Source organism: Mus musculus, chromosome 14 (assembly GCF_000001635.26).
Source record: "Mus musculus strain C57BL/6J chromosome 14, GRCm38.p6 C57BL/6J".
Lineage (NCBI taxonomy): Eukaryota > Metazoa > Chordata > Mammalia > Rodentia > Muridae > Mus > Mus musculus.
In genome coordinates this window covers 87413169-87432590 of record NC_000080.6, presented here as the reverse complement: position 1 = coordinate 87432590, position 19422 = coordinate 87413169, and the positions used below count along the sequence as shown (strand labels likewise).

At 41.9% G+C, this 19422-nt stretch overlaps 1 protein-coding gene across 8 annotated transcripts in view; it reads right to left on the bottom strand.

The window, feature by feature from the left end:
* The window catches only part of Tdrd3 (tudor domain containing 3), a 129331-nt gene extending 112918 nt beyond the window's left edge, over positions 1-16413 (bottom strand). For 2 of the 8 annotated variants that reach the window (NM_172605.3, NM_001253755.1), the window contains exon 1: positions 15743-16008. In NM_172605.3, coding sequence (NP_766193.3) covers positions 15743-15783 — 41 coding nt within the window. In that variant the 5' untranslated portion in view covers positions 15784-16008. Of the gene's footprint in view, positions 1-12632; positions 13690-15001; positions 15536-15742 lie in introns of those variants that run through there. The other 6 variants (XR_383170.3, XM_011245039.2, XM_006518909.3 and 3 more) reach the window with 6 other exon arrangements.
* Between the last annotated feature and the right edge of the window lie 3009 nt (positions 16414-19422).

Sequence of the window (19422 nt, the reverse complement as noted above, 5' to 3'; positions counted from 1 at the left end):
TTCTGAGATTTACTATTCATACAGTAAGGGATTGGATACTCACAAATTCCTATCAAACTTCTGTTTCCAATGTACAAATAAAATATCAAATGTTCTGTCTTCCTGGCCATTTCATCTTTGAGAGATTACCAAACAGTACTGTAAGTTAGAAAATTTCAAATCCTTAAAATAGTCCTCTCCAAAAAAATTTACAAAATAAAGGGAAAAACTGATATATGCATAGAAATCCATGTATGTGCAAGTCATCTGAAGTTACTTAAGTGGGGACAATCTTGAAACACAAAACATTGAGGCTCTACCATGTGCTCATCAAATGCCAAGCAGTGATCCAAGCAAGATCTGAACTCACTCCTAGTCTTCCTAATTACACCACATGAGACCTACCACCATTGATGCCATTATATGGATCAGCAAACAGAGAAAAGTGGGTACTAAAGAAATACATCCAAAGTTATAGCTAGTTACAAGTTGAACCAGGATTGACATCAGCTTAGGAGAATTGCGCTTCTGATCCCATACTCTTAACTACATAGTTCAAAAGTAGACATACCTGCTTGCCACCAGGAACCCCATAGCTGACACATGTGGTGCAGACCCAGGTAGGTAGACTACTTGCATCCCCCCCTTCCCACTTCCATTCCGCTTGCCCAAGCCCCAAGACTGTGTGTGTGCCAGAGACAGAATCCTCCTCTCAGCCCATCTCCTTCCCTTTTGGACTCATAGGATTCTGGCTTCACTCGATACCTGGGACCTTGCAGCCAGCAAACTTGGCTGTCAAGAGTGTCGAGATAGAGCATAGTGGTACAAAGTGGTGCAGGAAAGATTTAATGGGGAGAGGATAGAAGAGCAGGGTACATGAGCCACTATGAAGAGGGATAACACTAAAGCCATTTTGAAAAAAATCATAAACTTTCTACTGTACAACTTTCATAAAATATATACATGAGTTTAAATGAAGTTATTCTATAGCAGGGCAAAAGTGACCCTACAGGATACTATAGAATAACAACTTAAAAGCTCAGTATCAGTAATGGGTTACCTTCTTCAGAGTTGTTGACAAATCAACCCTCATACCCCCCAAATATTACAGGTATTTCCAATGCTATTGGTTACCCTCCAGAACTTGACAGTAAGACCCTATTACTGAAGATTCTTTTGAGTCACAGAACATTTAGAAATCAAACCAGTACTGACCTAGAAGCATCATCCCTCAAGGTTTTCTTTTATAATGCTGGAAAGTATCATGAATGTACCAGAGGAGAGAAGGAATTACCAATCTTACCCAGCTGTGAAACCTGACAGCTACAACAATAAGGTGCCTGAGAAGGCAAGCTCACTGACACACTTGTAGCACAAATACCATCATAGTAACCAAACGCTTTCTGCTTGGGTTTAAGGCCCAATCCAAAACTTGAAACCCATACCTGGCATTATTATCAGGGCCAAGAACCAGTGACTAGACAGGACAGAGGCTCTAGGGAAGAACCCAGTACTATTACTCTGATAAATGGACACAGAATTAAACCAAGTCTTGATGGCTTAGCATCACAGAGATTAATGAATTTCTCAACTCCCATCAGAGAAGCTTGGAGTTCAGTAGATTGCAATTAGCACTGAGACCCACAACAATCAATGTACAGAGAATAAGAGACGATACAGACAGCTGAGCCTTAAACAGAACATCTATATCTCAACTCTACTCCCAAGCCCTGGTTGGTATGATGGCAAAGAGGGCAGAAAGACTATAAAAGCCACAGGTGGTAGATAACTACCAGGAAAGTGTTGCCTGGATACTGCAGGGCAGCACATATGAATTCAGAGTTCAGATGCACAAGACCTGTACAGAACCAGAAAAGACAAAATTCTAGCATAAAGACAGGGGGTGGATAGTAATTCCTACCCTTAGCAAAGGAGCTATTGGCAAGTGATTGTAGTTAGGAAAAAGAGAGTTGGTTGTAAGGCTCTGGGGGGTAGACCACTCACCAGTGAAAGGCACACGTTCAAAAGTATATGGGCAGCATAAACTACTTTATGGGTTTAAAGATATATAAATAATAATTAAAATTAAAAATAAGCAGTATAAAGTTGGGTGGGTAGGAAAGAGGGGATGGATGTGGGAGAAGCTGGGGAGAAGTAAAGATGATCCAAATGCATTGTACAAAATTCTCAAAGAATAAAAAAGGAAGAGGAAAGTAGATGAAATGTAATTGAAAATCAACACTAAACAGTGACATTTTTGTTATTATTCTTTTGTTCAACAATCTCTCATGATAATCTAGTTTTGTTATAGACTTGTAATTATTATAATCAACAAATTCTTATAAACATTTATTCAAAGTAATTTATTAATCTGTTTCATACAAATACTGATTTAATTTCCCAAAGCTGGGAACACTTTTATAGTACCGATTTCTTGATGGCCTGTTAGTTTATATTGGTAGTTTAGGAATAATAAATAAATAAATAATACTGTTGAGAGAGAGATAAGGAAGTGTCTATAGAGAGGATACAAGGCAGACTATCATAGCAACAAGCAAGGTAAATATAGCAAAAATATTCTGCCAAACACTAGCCTATCTTGAACTTTGAAAATATGTCTTACAGAAAAGTATTCTTCAGGCTGTATTTTACACAATTCCAAAAGAGAAATTTCAACATCAAGCCAGTCATTGTAGAAATCCTTTATCTGCAACACTCTTGCCTAAAAGATATGCTAGGGCAATGGTAGTACAAGTTTTATGCAAGTAACCAACCAATGTCTGATTTAACTGAAGACCCATTCCACGAGATGGAACCCATACCCAGCAATGCCTGAGACAAGGTAGACAGCCCAGAGATCTTGGGCAAAAACAAAATAATGCTTCTCTTAAAACAAAATGTAGTGATAAAATGACTCCTAATAATACTCTGCCATACTCAAATCAATAAGATGGCCTTGTTCAGTCGTCATCAGAGAAGCTTCCTCCTATAGCAGATAGAAACTAACATAGAAACTCCAGATACTCCACAAAGAATGAATGAGACACCCTGAGACTCTCAGCCCTACATGGAATATCTCCATCCAATCCCATCGTCCCTTGGAGCTCAGTGGAAGAGGAGGAGAAAAGAATTTAAGAGACTGATGGGATACAGGACACCACGAAAATAAGATTAGCATGAGCAAATCATGTATGATATGAATTCACAGAGTGACACATGCACAGGACCTGCACAGGTCTGCACCAGGTCCTGTATATATTATAGCTTCCAGTTTAGAGTTTATGGGACTTCTGAGTGTTAGAGCAAATGGATCTCTGATTCTTGTGCCTTCTCTTGGTTTGTCCTGTCCAACTTCAATGAGATAGCTTTTGTGTTATCTTACTATATTTTATTTTATTATATTATATTTCAGTAGTATCTCTTAGAAGCCTGCTCCTTTCTAATAAGAGAAAGAAAGTGGCAGGATCTGAATGAGAGGAGAAGTGGAGATCAGATGGGAGGAGTACAGAGAAGGGAAACCAAAATCAGGATATAATATGTGAGAAAATCTATTTTCAATAAAAAAAAATAAGAAGAACATCCTAGATACACAGAAACCTGTACCTACATATATTTTCCATATACTTTTGCTTAAAATGTTACCAATAACTATTAACAATTCAATTTATACAAGAAAACTATTGTAATAAGGAAAGCATGTTAAAGACTACCAGCAATCCAGTTCAGACTTATTTTTCATGAAAACATGAAACAGAACTAATTCAAAAGGTAAAATGTAGCCAATATAATGTGGCCTAGTATTAATTCATAGCTAAATGTAAGAGAACTTATGAAATATTGAAGAGATCTCATAAACCTTCTATGTAATGTATCATACTAGACATCTACAGTGAGGTGTGTAATATATGATATAGGTGTTATATAAAATATATATAATATATATACTTACTTATTCATTGTCAGTTTTGAAATGGTCATATATAGGACTAGCCTCCCAAGTACTGAGATTGCATATATGTACCATCACTAATATTTATAATCCCCTTTTATAAGCAAATAAGTTAAGCATGAGTTATCACTTTACTTTTTATAAATATCAAATAAATTAAATCAAAAGTGTAAAAGGCTCCCCTAAAGTCAGGCTTTGTCTATTCCTACCAATTTGCTCAAATTTAACATAATTCAAAGAGTATCACTGTTTCAAAATTTCTGTTTCCAGATAGAGTAGAACTGCTTCATGTGTGAGCCACAGACCAAATCAATGCCAACCCACAAACTCTCTTACTGCTGGGTGACAGAACAGGTACAGAAACTGGGGTGAGCACCGAACTGTAAAACAACCTAACACTATTGTACAACTTGCAAGACATTTATCTGACACACTGGAAATATGTTAAGTTGACAGATAACTCGAGAATCACTGAGCTAGGCCACAGTTCTCAGAATGTCTTTCAGGTGGACATGAGATTAAAATTCTTAGAAACAAAGGATATGACGCATATCATCTCACCATCAAAAAATGGACTCTGTGGCTTTCCTCTGTCCTCCCCTTTCCTGAGCACACTTCTCTTTGAAACTGAGATATGACAGCTGCTCAGGATTGCCCATGCAAGCAATTACAATATTCTGGAATGGTCTTCCTTGACTCTAATGTGCCAAAGAATCGCCAAGGGAGACCAGTTAAAATACAGAAGACAACTGAGCAGGTGTCTGGAGTCCACCATACTGACAGGTGCCAAGTGATACCAGACACTACTGTGTGGTTCACATGTGGGACCAGAAAGGTGACCAAAACATAAAGCAGAACTGTCCCAGAACACTGAGCTGTTTTATGACAGAGAGGAAAATGGCTGGAACTTAGACCTCTTTACTATGAGACCGCTGCTGAGCCCAAAGTCTAACCCTAACTAACTAAAGTAGGCCATTTAGTGGTGTGTGCCTCACTCAGTCCAGTCTGTATATTCATGTAAGGCTAACCGTACTCATTTAAGGATAAACAAAACTCAAAGCTCTGTTGTGCTTTTCAGAGAGCCAGACTTCAGTGTACCGATTGATTTGTGTCATGATCATTTGCATATTAAGTATATCTCGTTATCCCATACTTGTTAACATATATTCAACACTGTATTCTTCCATTACAGCAAATAAATCCCACCTTAAACTCTCAATTTTTAAAGAAGATACACATACTTATATAAAAATAACATCTTTCTTTAAACCAACTCTGCAAAATCTTCACAACTGCTAGAATATTTAAGGAGTACAATACTGGTAACTGAGGCAGCAGAAAACAGATAAGAAGGTGTTCATCAACATATCAAATATAAGCCAGGCAGGGGTGGCGCACACCCTTAATCCCAGCACTCAGAAGGCAGAGGCAGTCCGGATCTCTGCGTTAGAGGCCAGCCTGGCCTACAGAGGGCGTTCCAGGATAGCCAGGGCTAAACAGAGAAACCCAATCTTGAAAAATAAACAATAACAAAAGCCCACAAAGTCAAAAACTATTTTAGGTGGCTACTTTGCACCAACAAATATGTAGACATGAACAGAAAGACAACTACTAAAATTTCACTGTATCCATGTAGCTATAATGTGTTTAACATTTGTATTTGAAAACCTTCAATGTGAATCAACTTTTAATTATCAAAGAAACAATAAAGACTTTCTGATGAATGTGTAATTGATTAAATAAACTAGGACAAAAATGGTTTAAAAACAAAAACAAAACAAGAAAAACAAGCAGAAAAGGTCAGTAGAAAAACTGCCAACAGCAACCAAAACAAGGGAAAAGGTGTATCCCCATCTTGCTCACCTGCAAATACTGCAACTAAAGACGACTCAGCCATCCTGGGTGCTCACTCTACCCCTCCCACCCCAGGTCAAACACAGGACACGTAGCCAAATCTACACAAGCCGCAGGAATCTCAATTGCTATGCTTAGCATATGCTTTTCCCCTTCAAAACTCCTGTTGGAGTTTAATCTCCATTCTGGAGTAGTAGAGGGTGGGCACGGAGTTTAGGAAAAGGACCTGTGGAAGGGACTAGAGTAGATAAGGTTATCTGAAACCTCCATGATTACCAGCTGCTTTCTAAGAAAGGGACATGAACACACTCAGGCCGTGGCTGCCTGCTGTTGCCTATGACAGCCTCCATCACCTCAGGCCTGCCATGAGCAGAGGCACCACCTGTCCTCTATTGGACTTGGGCACTGAGTGGAGACAGAAAGAGAAGCAGAAGCTCCCTGCCCTAGGCAGCAGCACAGAAAAGCTGGTTTCCGTGGCTCAACTCGAAGTTGTTTAACAAAAGAGCAACCTTACACTTGATCCTTTCCTTTCCGAAGTTTATAAACTCATAAGCCATCAAGTATGACTCTACTTAGAAAATTTTTCCACCAATATTCAATATTTAATGTTTTATATTAGGTATTTTACAAAATTTGCCAAATTAACTTCCAAGCTCTGCTAAGTCAATCCCAAGAATTTAGTAAAAAAATTTTATTTATTTTTGTTTACTTATGGAGGTAGACAAGAGGATCCTAATTGGGGGGATGAGACAGGATTGGCCTGGAAGAGACCTCAGGTGGCTGGGAGCACATGAGAACAGACCCTAGGACACAGCTTCAGCGAGAAGAGTCATTTAATTGGGGGCTGGGGGGTATGTTAAACTGTTGGGGTGGTAGGGCCTTTCGGCATATCCCAGCTATGTGAGGAGGGAACCCCCTCACATAGCTCACAGGTGCTGCCACACACGGTCTTATAAGAGGCGAGGTAACCTGGCTATCAGGCTACATGACCTCCTGGGGTTGGGGGAACTGAGGACAAGAGGCAAGCAATCCAACTCCTGCCAATCTCAGGAGGAGATGTTCAGGGCTTGTACGCGCCTCAACCCCACTCTTGCTCTGGGGCAGCTCCTCAGCCCCACAGTAGGGCACATAGGTCAGAGGACACTTTTGAAGATGAAAGAACAATTTTCAGGAGTTGGCTCTTTCCTTCCAACACGGGAGTCCCAGGGACCCAACTCAAGTCATCAGGCTTGCCTGCAAATGCCTTCACCTGAGTCTTCATGGCAGTCTTCTGAAAATCTACACTTGGACTTTTCCACTTGTACTTTTAGATCTAGATCATGTGGGGTATGGACACATTTTTAAGGAACTTTTAGATTATTTATGACTCAAAACTGCTCTATCTCTATTGTTAGTAAGTCAATAAAATACTGACCAAATCATATGATCCAAGAACTCTTAAAAGCAACGTCCATTTTCTGCTAGAATGAATGGCTTTATAATACACTGTAAAGCATTTTCCCTACCTGTCAGTGCTTAGAGAACATCCTCTAAAAATGCTAGGACTTTTCAGTACCTGAACACAGCTTCTCACTCAGAGATTGGCTCTCAGGTCGATGGCGTCCAACAGAGATGGAATATTTTAAAGAAGTAAGTGTGCGCATCTGAGACTGTAGGTGGGAGCATGCACCCGGGAGCAGGCGCTCCAGACTCACTGCGTCCTCTGGAGCTGGGTAAGACAGTGTGCAAGCAGGGAGGTACTTATAACAAGTCCTTGAAACTGAACTCAGCAGGGGGTGTTCTTAACACTCTCGGCTGCCCTCCAGCCCTCTGACACATGTGAAAGTAAATAGAAATAGAAAAACTCACTTTATAATTTTAATACACTACACTATATTGAAATTTTTATTTCAATATATAAATAAAATATTGCAAACTTTACATTTTTACCCTAAATTTTCCAAAATCACTACATGTTTTAGCATACCTGAACTTGGACCTAACACATCTGAAGTGTTCAGTAGCCACATATGGCCATTACAGTACTAAAATGTCCCCAAAGGCTTTTACATTGAAGGCTTAGAACTCAAAGCAGCCATGTTTAAGATGAGGTCTTTGAAGAAATAATATTTTTCTTTGGTTTATGACCCAACCATCTGAAAAATATGATAATTTTCTAATAATCTCCATAAAAACTAAATTATAACTGATTCATGTGTGTAAGCCTGAAAACTAGAATCAATTCCTTACCACTCCCATTGTCAGCTTTTGTCACAGTTATGAGATAACATAAAACTTCTAATACCCTTTTTATAAACTCTTTACACCTTGAGAAGAGATTCACAAATATCCCTGAAGCCAATCTATTGATCACTATCTCAACTATCACCACCTACTCCTGCCCAGCTCCAACTACTGCAGGGCAGGGACTTTACAACCCAAAGAGTGAGTGAGGTCACCTCTACCTTAAACCCCCATCCCCTGACTAAAACTCCCCAACTCCTATTAACTACAAAATCAAAGTTAAATGTACTGATTATAAGTGCCTGCCACAACACAATGTTCAGTAATTATTTGTTGAATAGACAAATTGATGGATCTACCTGCTTCTCCCTAGACAAAAATCAGACACAGCGTTAAGACAGGTTGTACAACAAGCAATACATATATATTATTACACTGGAAAGTTCTCCAGGCTCCCAACTCTGGGTTAATTGCTTTCAGATGTTTTTCAACACCACTTGGCAAGAAAAACAATAGTGCAGAATATGTTTAAATTCTACCTGTCATACATCACTAAACTCCAACACAATCACAGAATCTTGCACACAGGAAGTAGAAATATTTTCTAAGAGTACTTCAGAACTCTCAAAACACATGAAACCCAAAAAGAAGGAAGACCAAAGTGTGGATACTTCACTCCTTCTTAGAAGGGGGAACAAAATACCCACGGAAGGAGTTACAGAGACAAAATGTGAAGCAGAGACTGAAGGAATGACTATCCAGAGACTGGCCAACTTGGGGATCCATTCCATAAATAACCACCAAACCCAGACACTATTGTGGATGCCAACAAGAGCTTGCTGACAGGAGCCTGATATAGCTGTATCCTGAAAGGCTCTGCCAGTGCCTGACAAATACAGAAGTGGATGCTCACAGCCACCCTTGGTCAGAGCACAGGGTCCCCAATGAAGGAGCTAGAGAAAGGACCCAAGGAGCTGAAGGGGTTTGCAGCCCCATAGGAGGGATAAAAATATGAACTAACCAGTATCCCCAGAGCTCCCTGGGACTAAACCACCAACCAAAGAAAACACATGGTGGGACTCATGGCTCTAGCTGCCTTGTCGGTCATCAATGGGAACAGAGGCCCTTGGTCCTGTGAAGGTTCTATGCCCCAGTATAGAGGAATGTCAGGGCCTGGAATTGAGAGTGGGTGGGTTGGTGAGCAGAGGGAGGGGAGAGAGCAGAGGAGGTTTTCGGAGGGGAAACCAGGAAAGGGGATAACATTTAAAATGTAAATATAGAAAATATCAAATTTTAAAAAATCATTTAACCAATTAAAAAAAGAGTACTTCAGTACATACAGAATTGCTGGGGCTATGTTTCTTTATATTAACTTATTAATGTAGACACTATACCTCTAATACCACAATAGTAAGAGGATCTATTTGTGTCTACCTTAAAAACTACAAAGCTGCAAGGCATGTAATGAGGGCCTATACACACAGGAACGTGCACACGCACACACACACACAGCACAGATGCACCCTACTGAGGTTACAGTACATACTAGGCCGAGTCCTTCCCTTCCCATCATCATGACTTTCTTTTCTGTTCTCTTCATCTTTGACTTGACAACCTCTTAATGTGTCACATTATCACACATTTCTTTTCCCCTCTTTCTGCTTTTCTTTGTTGTACTATGGTTCCACAAGCATTTGCCACATTTTTCTGTTATTGTTAGAATAGTCTACTTATTGTGCAAATGACACTCACCTACCTATAACATTGTAGACCTTAAGAAGTTTTCGACTGCAGGACTTATGTGTAATATAAATCATCAAAATGCTAATATTCTCCTCCTTTTGTCAGAATGAGAAAACATACGCTAAAGTAAGCTGGTGTGCTATTTTTATGATTCTTGAACTGTTACTATGTGGTTTTAGTTGATTTAGCAAATGCTGCTGTGTGAAAGAAGAAATTTATTTCCAACCTGCTGAGGCAGCAAGTTTCTTTATAGACCTCAAGCTTGAGGCAGTCAAGCCTACAGGCAGCTGAAACTAGATTTATAGGTGAGTCACCAAAAATGACTGCAAACAGCACCTTAAAATCATACAGGCTGACAAAATACCCAGTTTACACCATCAATAGAAGCAGCGAGGGATGTGTAACATATTCTAAGGCAAAACATTAACAAAGGCATACCACCTTTCAACATTTTAACTTTGCAAATAATATAAACTAGAGAGAGATGACCAATGTGCACTACAGTGGGAAATATCTTAAAACAGAAGGGACTGTCGAGCTGAGTATTGTGGTCCGTGCCTTTTTTCCCAGCACTTGGAAGATGGAGGCAGAGGTAGGCAGACGTCTATGAGTTCAAAGCAAACCTGATCTACACAGCAAGATCCAGGCTGGCAGCCAGAGCTACAGAGTGAGAACCTGTCTAAAAATAATAATGGTAATGAATAAAGGAGGTTTCCAATAAGCCTCCCTGAAAACCAAGTAGAAGTAACTGATTTCTTACAGTGTTCTTCAGCCTCTAAAAGATATTATGATTTTGATCCTTCCCAAGAGAGCACACAAGAACATTTTTATGGCAGTGGTAAAAAGAAAATGTACTTTATAAGCCAGATGTGGTGGCCAACACCTTTAATCCCAGCACTAAGGAGGCTTATGCAGGTGGAGCTCTGGGAGTTCAAGTTCAGCCTGCTGATGGGCATACTGAGTTCCAAGACAGCCATAGCTACAGTGAGACTGTCTCAAAGAAAAATGAAGTAGGAGGGAAGGTAGAGAAAAGGGAAACAGAAGGAAAATTCATTTCTCACATTTATTTCAGAAATAAAAAACTAGTATGCACGTAATATGTAACCAGTAACTATAATAAACTTTGTAAAATGGTACACATCTGTAACTGGCTATAATACCAGCACTAGGAAAGCTGAAGCGGAATTCCCAGTTCAAGGTCAGCTTGGAATACACAGTGAGGCCACGTGGGAGAGGAGGTCCAGTACTGTGTTCACCTATGTGTAAGAGTTGCTACAGAGTAACATGGATGAATAAAAATTCCTAATATCCTTTTCATAAATGTATTATGCAACTACTAGCACTAATATAAGCAGTTATATTGATGCTACTAGCCACCAAAGGTTGGTTCTACCTGTGCTGTTGTGACAGGTTGTTTTTCACCTAAGATTGAAAGCTCTCATTCACCAGCAGTCTCCTGGGGAACAGTGGGCCTCTAAGAAAACAGAAACCAACCAAACAAGAAGAGCACAGAGGGTCAGCTGAAGAATGACAAGCACTCTTTATTGTGATAACTAAGCTTCTACTGGTGGGCTATGAAGGAAGAATTTTAAACCCCAGCAATGACCCTAGACCTAGATGTACAGAAGAGTAGAGTCCCTTGGTACTCTACATTCCATGTGCACTGTGAGCCTATGGCTGCTCTCCAGCACCAGGGCTGTTGCACTGTATAAGCTGCAGTTTCTTAGTTGTAGAAAAGTAACACAGATGTACTTGGGACAGAAGATGCTAGTGTGGCAGCAGTAGCCAAAATGAGATGACCCAAAGGAGAGGTGAGAGAGACTCTGGGGGGGCAGGGGGAAGGAGATCTTTAACATCATACTCTATCTCCTCCAGTCTATTAAAAAAAAAAAAATCAGTTACCTGGAGTGTTCCGTGGTTAAGCCATCAGTATTCTGTGTTTCAAAAATATATTTTTTAAATTAAAAAAAAAATTGTTTTGTTTGCTTTGCTTCAGACAAGGCGTCTCTCTACAACCCAGACTGGCCTGGAATTTAGAGCAATCCTCTAGCTTCATCCAGGGACATCTGTGAGTCACCATGCCCCGCCTAAAAAAGCTCCATAACTGCTTTATAGATCTTCAACTCGAAACTGCTTAAGAAAACAAAATACACAATATAGTGTTTTGCTTTTTTCAGAAATTCTTAAGACTTCAAAACATAGGTTTAGGTGATCCAATTAAAATGACAAGTTCTTTCATTGTGACACTAACCACCTCTCAGACTAAGCTTCTGTCCCAAACACAAAACAGCAAACAATTCCACTTCTAAAGGTAGGACTTAATTCTGTCTTTGTTGACTTGGGTTTTTCAGACAGTCTCAGTATGAAGCCTAGGCTATGATTACAAAGACATAGGGCAATGGGTTATTCTGAATCAACCATTTAAATGAGAATTGGTCACCACAATGCACTACAAATAAGTACTGAATTTTGTTTTGTTTTGTTTTGTTTTGTTTTGAGACAGGAGGGTTTCTCTGTGTAGCTCTGGCTGTCCTGGAACTCACTTTGTAGACCAACCTGGCCTCGAACTCAGAAATCCTCCTGCCTCTACCTCCCAAGTGCTGGGATTAAAGGCTAAGTACTGAAATGTTATTCTGAATATTTGAGCATAGTCTTGGTTCCACCACTTAGAATTGGGAAAACTATCACTCTCTTGTGATTTGGTTAAACTACACATTAATTCTATAGACAATGTGGTCTCACAAACATAAATTCAATGATTACATTCTTCCTAACATATTTAAAAGGAGGAAGAAGAGAAGGAAGGAAGAAGGGCAGGGCAAGGAGGGAGGAAGGGGAAGGAGGGCAAATGGCTCAGATAAGAAACTTGGGTTTGGATCCCTACCAAATGCTAGGTGTGGCTCAGGAACCTGTAACGCAAGCCCTAGTGAGACAGGATGACAGCAGGAGCATGCTGGGTGTCAGTCAGTCCCAAACCAAGGAGCCAGCTCCAGATTCTGTGAGGAACTCTATCTCTAAAGAATACAAGAGAGAATGATGGAGGACTTCCAGTCTCCTCTCTGGCTTCCAAATGTGCACACACATGCACAAGCACACATGCACGAACACACACGTATGCATACATGCTAGACACATTCACCTCACATGCAAAATATTTAAAATATTGTTAAAAATAAAAGATGGATGTGTACAGTAAGTAGAAACAGACAATTCCCTCCACAGATAATTGAGGAAAACAAGACACACGACATGTCTACACAAATATAAAGCCAAATCCTTTTTATGATGTTGTTTTATGCATAGAATTAAGCATTACAAAGGATTGAGGTGCCATTTTAGATATTTTAACAAACCAAATTACTACAAAAATCCCTAAAACATTTTCAAGTGAAGCCCATGACCCCTAATCCTCTGTGCCACAAGTCAGAGGTGTGAGGCTGTTGAAAGGATAGTATTACTTAATTTATATTTTAAAGCCCTGAGTTTGGCCGGAATATTACTGAACATCTGAGACTTAAAATACTCATAAATCCAATAAATTTCAATAATAAATTGGTCTTCTGCATCAAATTATCAGCATAAGCCACTCACTATTCTTTCCCTATTTTCCATACAGGAGATAAAACAGATTAGTAACTGTGTAGATGTTTTAGCATGTCATTTTAGAACCTACAACTACTTTAGTACATAGCACACTAGAGTCCAAAGAATATTTTGTTTAGAGTCAACAACCACCCCAGAGGGGAAATCTGGATGTCAGAACACTATGGAGTTATTCAAAGCTGTTCTCTAGTCTAAACTTTTCTTCACAGCACTCTTATCTGTTTAAACCTTTGAAATTCATGGAGCATGCTTAAGTCTCTAATTAAAGGCCTAGTACAAGCCACATCACTGAGGAGAGCCCATGCCTTCATTCCTTGGCACAAACTTTGGTGAACATGGGTCAGGATTCTAGAAAACTCCTACCCACCTTAGAGATGTAAGAACTTTAGCGATCCCAGCCTTTATCTGGACTCTTCAGAAGCAAAACAGATTGGTAGAAAGGAATATGTAAACCTAACTTGTAGTACAAAGTGGCAAATGATAAAATGTAACATTGCTGGAGATTTGTAACAATCTTACTAAAGGAGGAACCGGACTCTGCCTGGGCATTTGTGACTGACCGGGCCATTCCAAGGTCAACTCTTCCAAATGAATAAGACCCTATGATGCAATATATTTCTAAGTATCTAAGATACCACAGAAAAATAATATAGACTTCTCTGCCCTTAAGGAGTTAGTTATAAAAGTCCGGATAAAACAAATTTAGAATCTTCTGGGATCCTAATAAACTAACAAACCTTCTTATAGGATGCAGCCATGTTTCAGAATTTACGCAAAAGGCCATATGTGTAAATAAAGGGGTATCACTAGTTTATAAGAGTAAGACTCAGTGTAATGTAGAACTCAAATAGATGCTAAGTCTGGTGTGATCCAAACCTGCAATCCCATCATGAGTTCGAGGCCAGCCTGGGCTACATAAACTAAAATGAAGACAGACTTAAGCTTATTCTGGACAGCCTTGTTAAAAAAAAAAAATCAAGAAAATGAAAGGAGGCATCCCATTGAAAGAGGAAAATAAAACTGAATAAAGTGAAATTTTTAACTTACAATTTGCAGTAAATGGGGGGGGGGGCGGGGGGTGAGGAGGTCTGTACTTTATAAACAAATACTAAGTACACAGGACTGAACCAGCCTAGTTACATCAACATTTATTTCAACCACTTTCTAGCCAGGTCATGGGAGAAAGTTACTTAATTCTTTGCCTTCATCTTTACACCTGTGAGTAGGGCAGGAAAAAAAAAAGGCCTGTCAAGTCAATTAGCAAAGCATTCACAGCAGGGTTGCTTTGTCTCTGCCCTATTGGTCAAAACTTTAAGATCAAAGTAAAATTCCAACCCTTTAAGCACTGGCTTCCTCCTTCTTGGCTTTAATCCTCAAATACCTCCCTACTTCCAGTTACCTCTAGGATCTAGTGTCCTTTCTCCAAAATGAACACATTCCTAACTCTACATCTGCAAAGTCTTTCTTCACCATCTGCCAGAACCCACTTCTCTCCTTCAGTCATCAAGTGCTCGGTCTGTCCTTCACGCTTTGCTAACACTGCGATAGTTTTCTTGATCTCCCTTCTCACTAAAGTGTAGTTTCAGAAAGCTGGGACGAGTAATCTGTATTTCATCCTCACCCCTACCCATCAGCCCAGAAGGTACCTACGCCAGGCTGGGGAAAGCGACGCTGAATTAAACTGGATGTTTACAACTGGTGTGGCTGCAATTCCAGAAACTGCTTAATGTCAAGTAATTTGTCATTGCTTTCAGATCCCCAAAAGTCACGGCTGGAAAAGTATTTTTTAAAAAAAGATCAGACCAACACCATCCTTTCCAGAAAAGTTCCACGGGGCAGCCCCGGCACGAGTAGCCGGGACGGTCATTCTCTGCTTCGCGAGTTGAGCGTGCAGCAAGGGCAGCGGCGCTCCGGTCAGCGCGGTAGTTTGAAACGAGGGCAGCGGGCCGGCTCCGGCCGCCGCGCGGGGCTGGGCTCCGTGCTCCCGCCAACTTCCCGCAGGCCGCCGCCTCCCGCGTCCGCCGCAGCGACACCCTCCAGGGGCGGCGGCGCGCCGTGCTCGGCCCCGCGGGTGCTCCTGAGCGGCGCGGCTCGGGGCCTGGCCGCCGCCCGCTCCCCGGCCCCGAGGCCTCGCTCTCTCCCCGCGGGCCGCCGCCGCCGCTGCCGCCGGCGCGCCGCTCCCGGTCGCAGGCCGCCGCCCCTAGGGGAGCGGGGACGCTCGCCCAGCTCCGCGTGGCGCCGGGGGCGGAGCCGGCCCCGAGGGCCCCCGAGAGGACGGGGGCGGGTGGCCGTGGCCGCCTTCCTCGCCGCATCCCCGGCGCCCCTCTCCCGACCTTCCCCGGGGCCGGACCCGAGCCCGGGGCCGGGCGGCCGGCGCGACGCGGCACTTACCAACCCGCCTGGGACAACGCGGCGCCGGACACCTCGGCCATGGTTAGCTGTTCAGGCTCGGGGACGGCGGGGGTCTGAACTGAGGGTGGGGGACGGGCCTCCTACTGGAGACCCAGAAAAAAGAAAAAGAAGAAAGAGGGGGAAAAAAAGAAGAAAGAAAAGAAAAAGAAAAAAAAACTCCTCTGTTCGACTGTGCCACTGGGCATGCTCAGTGAGACGGGCGCTTCCGCGTGCGGGTTCCGCTCGCCGCGTTTTGTGAGCGGCCGCAGGGGCCGGCCCGGGCTGGGAGCGGCGAGCCGCCAAACGCGGCCTGGGCCGGGGATCGGACACGGCGCCGCGGGGGACGGCGCTAGGCTAGGCTGGTTGGCGCCGCTCCTGCTGCCGGGGACCGGGCTGCTTGGTCACTTTCTAAGTTGCACACACATGCGGGAGCCGCGCATCCCAGGGACTAGGCTGCCTCACGGGGCGGGACACGGACCCCCGCGGCCCGGGCGGCGGCGCATCGGGGATGATGCTACCACGGCCACGTTTGGGGCGGTGCAGCCCAGCCCATTCTGCACCCGAGCTGGCTGTTGTCACCAGGGCCCGCTCCATTCGCCCGGCCTTGCGGTCGGCCGAGGCTCAGAGACTGCGGCTCGCACCCCACTCTGGGTCCCCGCAGGCAGTTGGGTGAGCGCGACACCCTAACCCTGCACTTAAGGGAGTTGGCTTTGAAACTGGGCAACAGGGACAAGACTTTTTTTTCTTGTCACCCTCCTGCTGGGCGTAGCCCTAACCCAGCGTGGCCCAGCGACCTTGGCACCGGCACCTAACCGGGCTAGCACCGCCCTACGCCGTGCCCTTTGCCGCACGCGGGAGGACCGGGGTGCACGGCGTGTCCCCGACTGGGCACGCGCAGCGACGCCACCGAGCTGCGCCGGAACGCTCCTATCGTGATTGGGCAATCAGGAGTCACACAGCCCAATCAGAGAAGAGGTTTCTGGGTCGGGGCGGGCCTGTTGGTGCTCCTAAAAAGTTTACTCCAGAATCTGGGTCCTTCTCCTCCTGGGACGGTGGCGCGGAGGAGGAGAGTCGGGGGCAAGTTATTTCCCAGTGATTCTGCAGACTTACAGGCTATTTAAGAACTTATAGTCGATAAAATTTGCAGTGTAAATAAAGAAAACATCTAATAATAAAAAAATAACTTATATTCGGTCTGCAACCCGTCGCGGTGGCTGCTTCACCTTTACTGTCACCGTCACTGAGCCAGACTTCGGAGAGACTGCAAAATTGGCAGCTGCTCCTGAGACTTAAAAGCAACTTATTAGAGAAAGAAGGGTATTAAGCATCCAGAAGTTAACTGAAATCTCCATTTTCTCACTTTAGCTGTTCACAGTTCTAAAGTCACTATGCCTTCCTTGGGAAATATGCTATGATGTCTTTCTGAACACACATTTGCTCCTACGTATAATTAAATGTGTACAGCATGTTCAGAAACTGGAATAAATTTCTTTCCTAGTATTTGCAGTGGTAGAAAATGTTTTAAATCATCCATGAGCAGCAAGTGTGTTTATATGTACAAGCTGACCTGAACACAGAGGGGGAAAAAAATAAATAAAAGTAAATGGACAGCTCAGGTTAATTGCCAACTTTGTTATTAAATAGACCATAGCAAACATAACTTTTTTTTTTAAGATTTATTTATTTATTATATGTAAGTACACTGTAGTTGTCTTCAGATACACCAGAAGAGGGCATCAGATCTCATTACGGGTGGTTGTGAGCCACCATATGGTTGCTGGGATTTGAACTTCAGACCTTCAGAAGAGCAGTCGGGTGCTCTTACCCACTGAGCCATCTCACCAGCCCCAAACATAACTTTTTATTCGTGTAAATTAAGTGAAAGTTATAATGTCCCAGTAACCAGAACTATTGAATAAATAAGCCTTTAAACTGGTTCTCACATTCAGTGTGATACAATAAGAATTTACCATTGCAGGTGCTTATGACTAAAGTTAAACATTGCACAAAATACCAAACCCACTTCAAGAGTGTGATTCCTACTGGAGGAATTTGTTATAATAAGAGCATCAAAAACTAAAATCATGACATTAATGGCACATTGAATTTTTGAAATAAACTGGATAAAAGTCCATAGGAATACAAAATCTTCGCATAGCAGTGTATTAAAATGATAGTGTACAGCAGAGGGGGAAATGCCTTTATCCTTACAACAAAGAATGCCTTAAACGAGTCCTGGAATCAGTCGCTCAGCCTGATGTGTGCTCCCTTCCACTAGACATTAACGTCTCTTAAGAAATACACTTACCAGTGTTCTTTTAACTTTAGCTTCTAGGTGATGGTTCTCAGTCAGGTGCTGGGTCAGAAGCTCGTGGGCACATTTAACAATGTGTAGGGACACTTCGATGCTACAGCCTCGGAGAGTGCATGAGGTCAATCGGATTTGGTGGGTAGAAGCCAGGGTTGGAGACAAACAACCTGCAATGCGCAGGACACTTGTGGAACCCTCAAAAATTTGCTGGTGTAAAATATCAATAGTGCAATATCAGGACCAGGCAGTGGTGGCACACACCTTTAATCCCAGCACTTGAGAGGCAGAGTCAGGAGAATCTGATGTTCAAGGCCAGCCTGGTCTCCATCGATATTTTCAGGCCAGCCAGAGCGACATACTCAGACCCATTGTCACATACAAACACGAAGAGATAAAACAAAAGTCCTAAATCTAGAGAAATTTTATAAAATTTCATAGCAAATACAGAAATTTGAAAATAGACCAAATATTGAATTTCAGTGTGTTAATGGAGTTATCATTAGATACTATAATGAAATCTTGGAAATCCTATGCCGGTGTATTTATTTATGATGAATTATACTATAATGTATTTGCACATACTTTATATCCATGTATGTATGTGTATATATGAGATAGAGGAGAAAATATGGCAAGATATTAAAAACAAATCCATCCAAGGGTCCTGGTGCATAGTTTTTGTTTTTTTTTAACTTTCCCCTAGATTTTAAATATTTCCAACTTTTAAAAAAGCCAAAATGAATTATACTAACAATCCCAAAATTTTTCATTGAAATACTGTTCTGTAAAGATAATCTGATACCATGGAAAATGATAACAGCTGAGTAGATAAATTTTATCTTGTATCAGATAAATCATTAATTTACTGTAAATACAAAGTCCTCAATGAGCTGAATTTGAAAGGAAAAATCCTAAGAATTAAAAAAAAAGAGGTTTTTGGTAGATTAAAAAAAAAGCAGAGGATATTAAATCTGTTGGGAATAAATAAAGAAATAAATTGACATCCAAAAAGAAGTGAACAAAATCACTTGGATTCCCCTGTAATTTCAGTGAAGGAAAAAAATTCTCATACTGAAAAGGGCAGAAGAACATAGCTGAACAGGGATGAACGCTAAAACTATGATCTACCTATGATCTAGAATGCAGACACACCTTGGATTACAGTTGGATCTGGCTGGAACACAGACGTGCCCTTAGCACACATTTTTAATCTCTACCAGTGAAGATAAAGGTTAGTTTGTAGAAAGAAGCAGCCATGTTTGAAAGTGATGTCTAATAGAGAGGAAAACAAAGTGACATGACAAAATGAGATAAGCCTAATGAGAACAGATAGGAAAGAGAAAACACTTAAGAGCAACAAGAGGGGCAG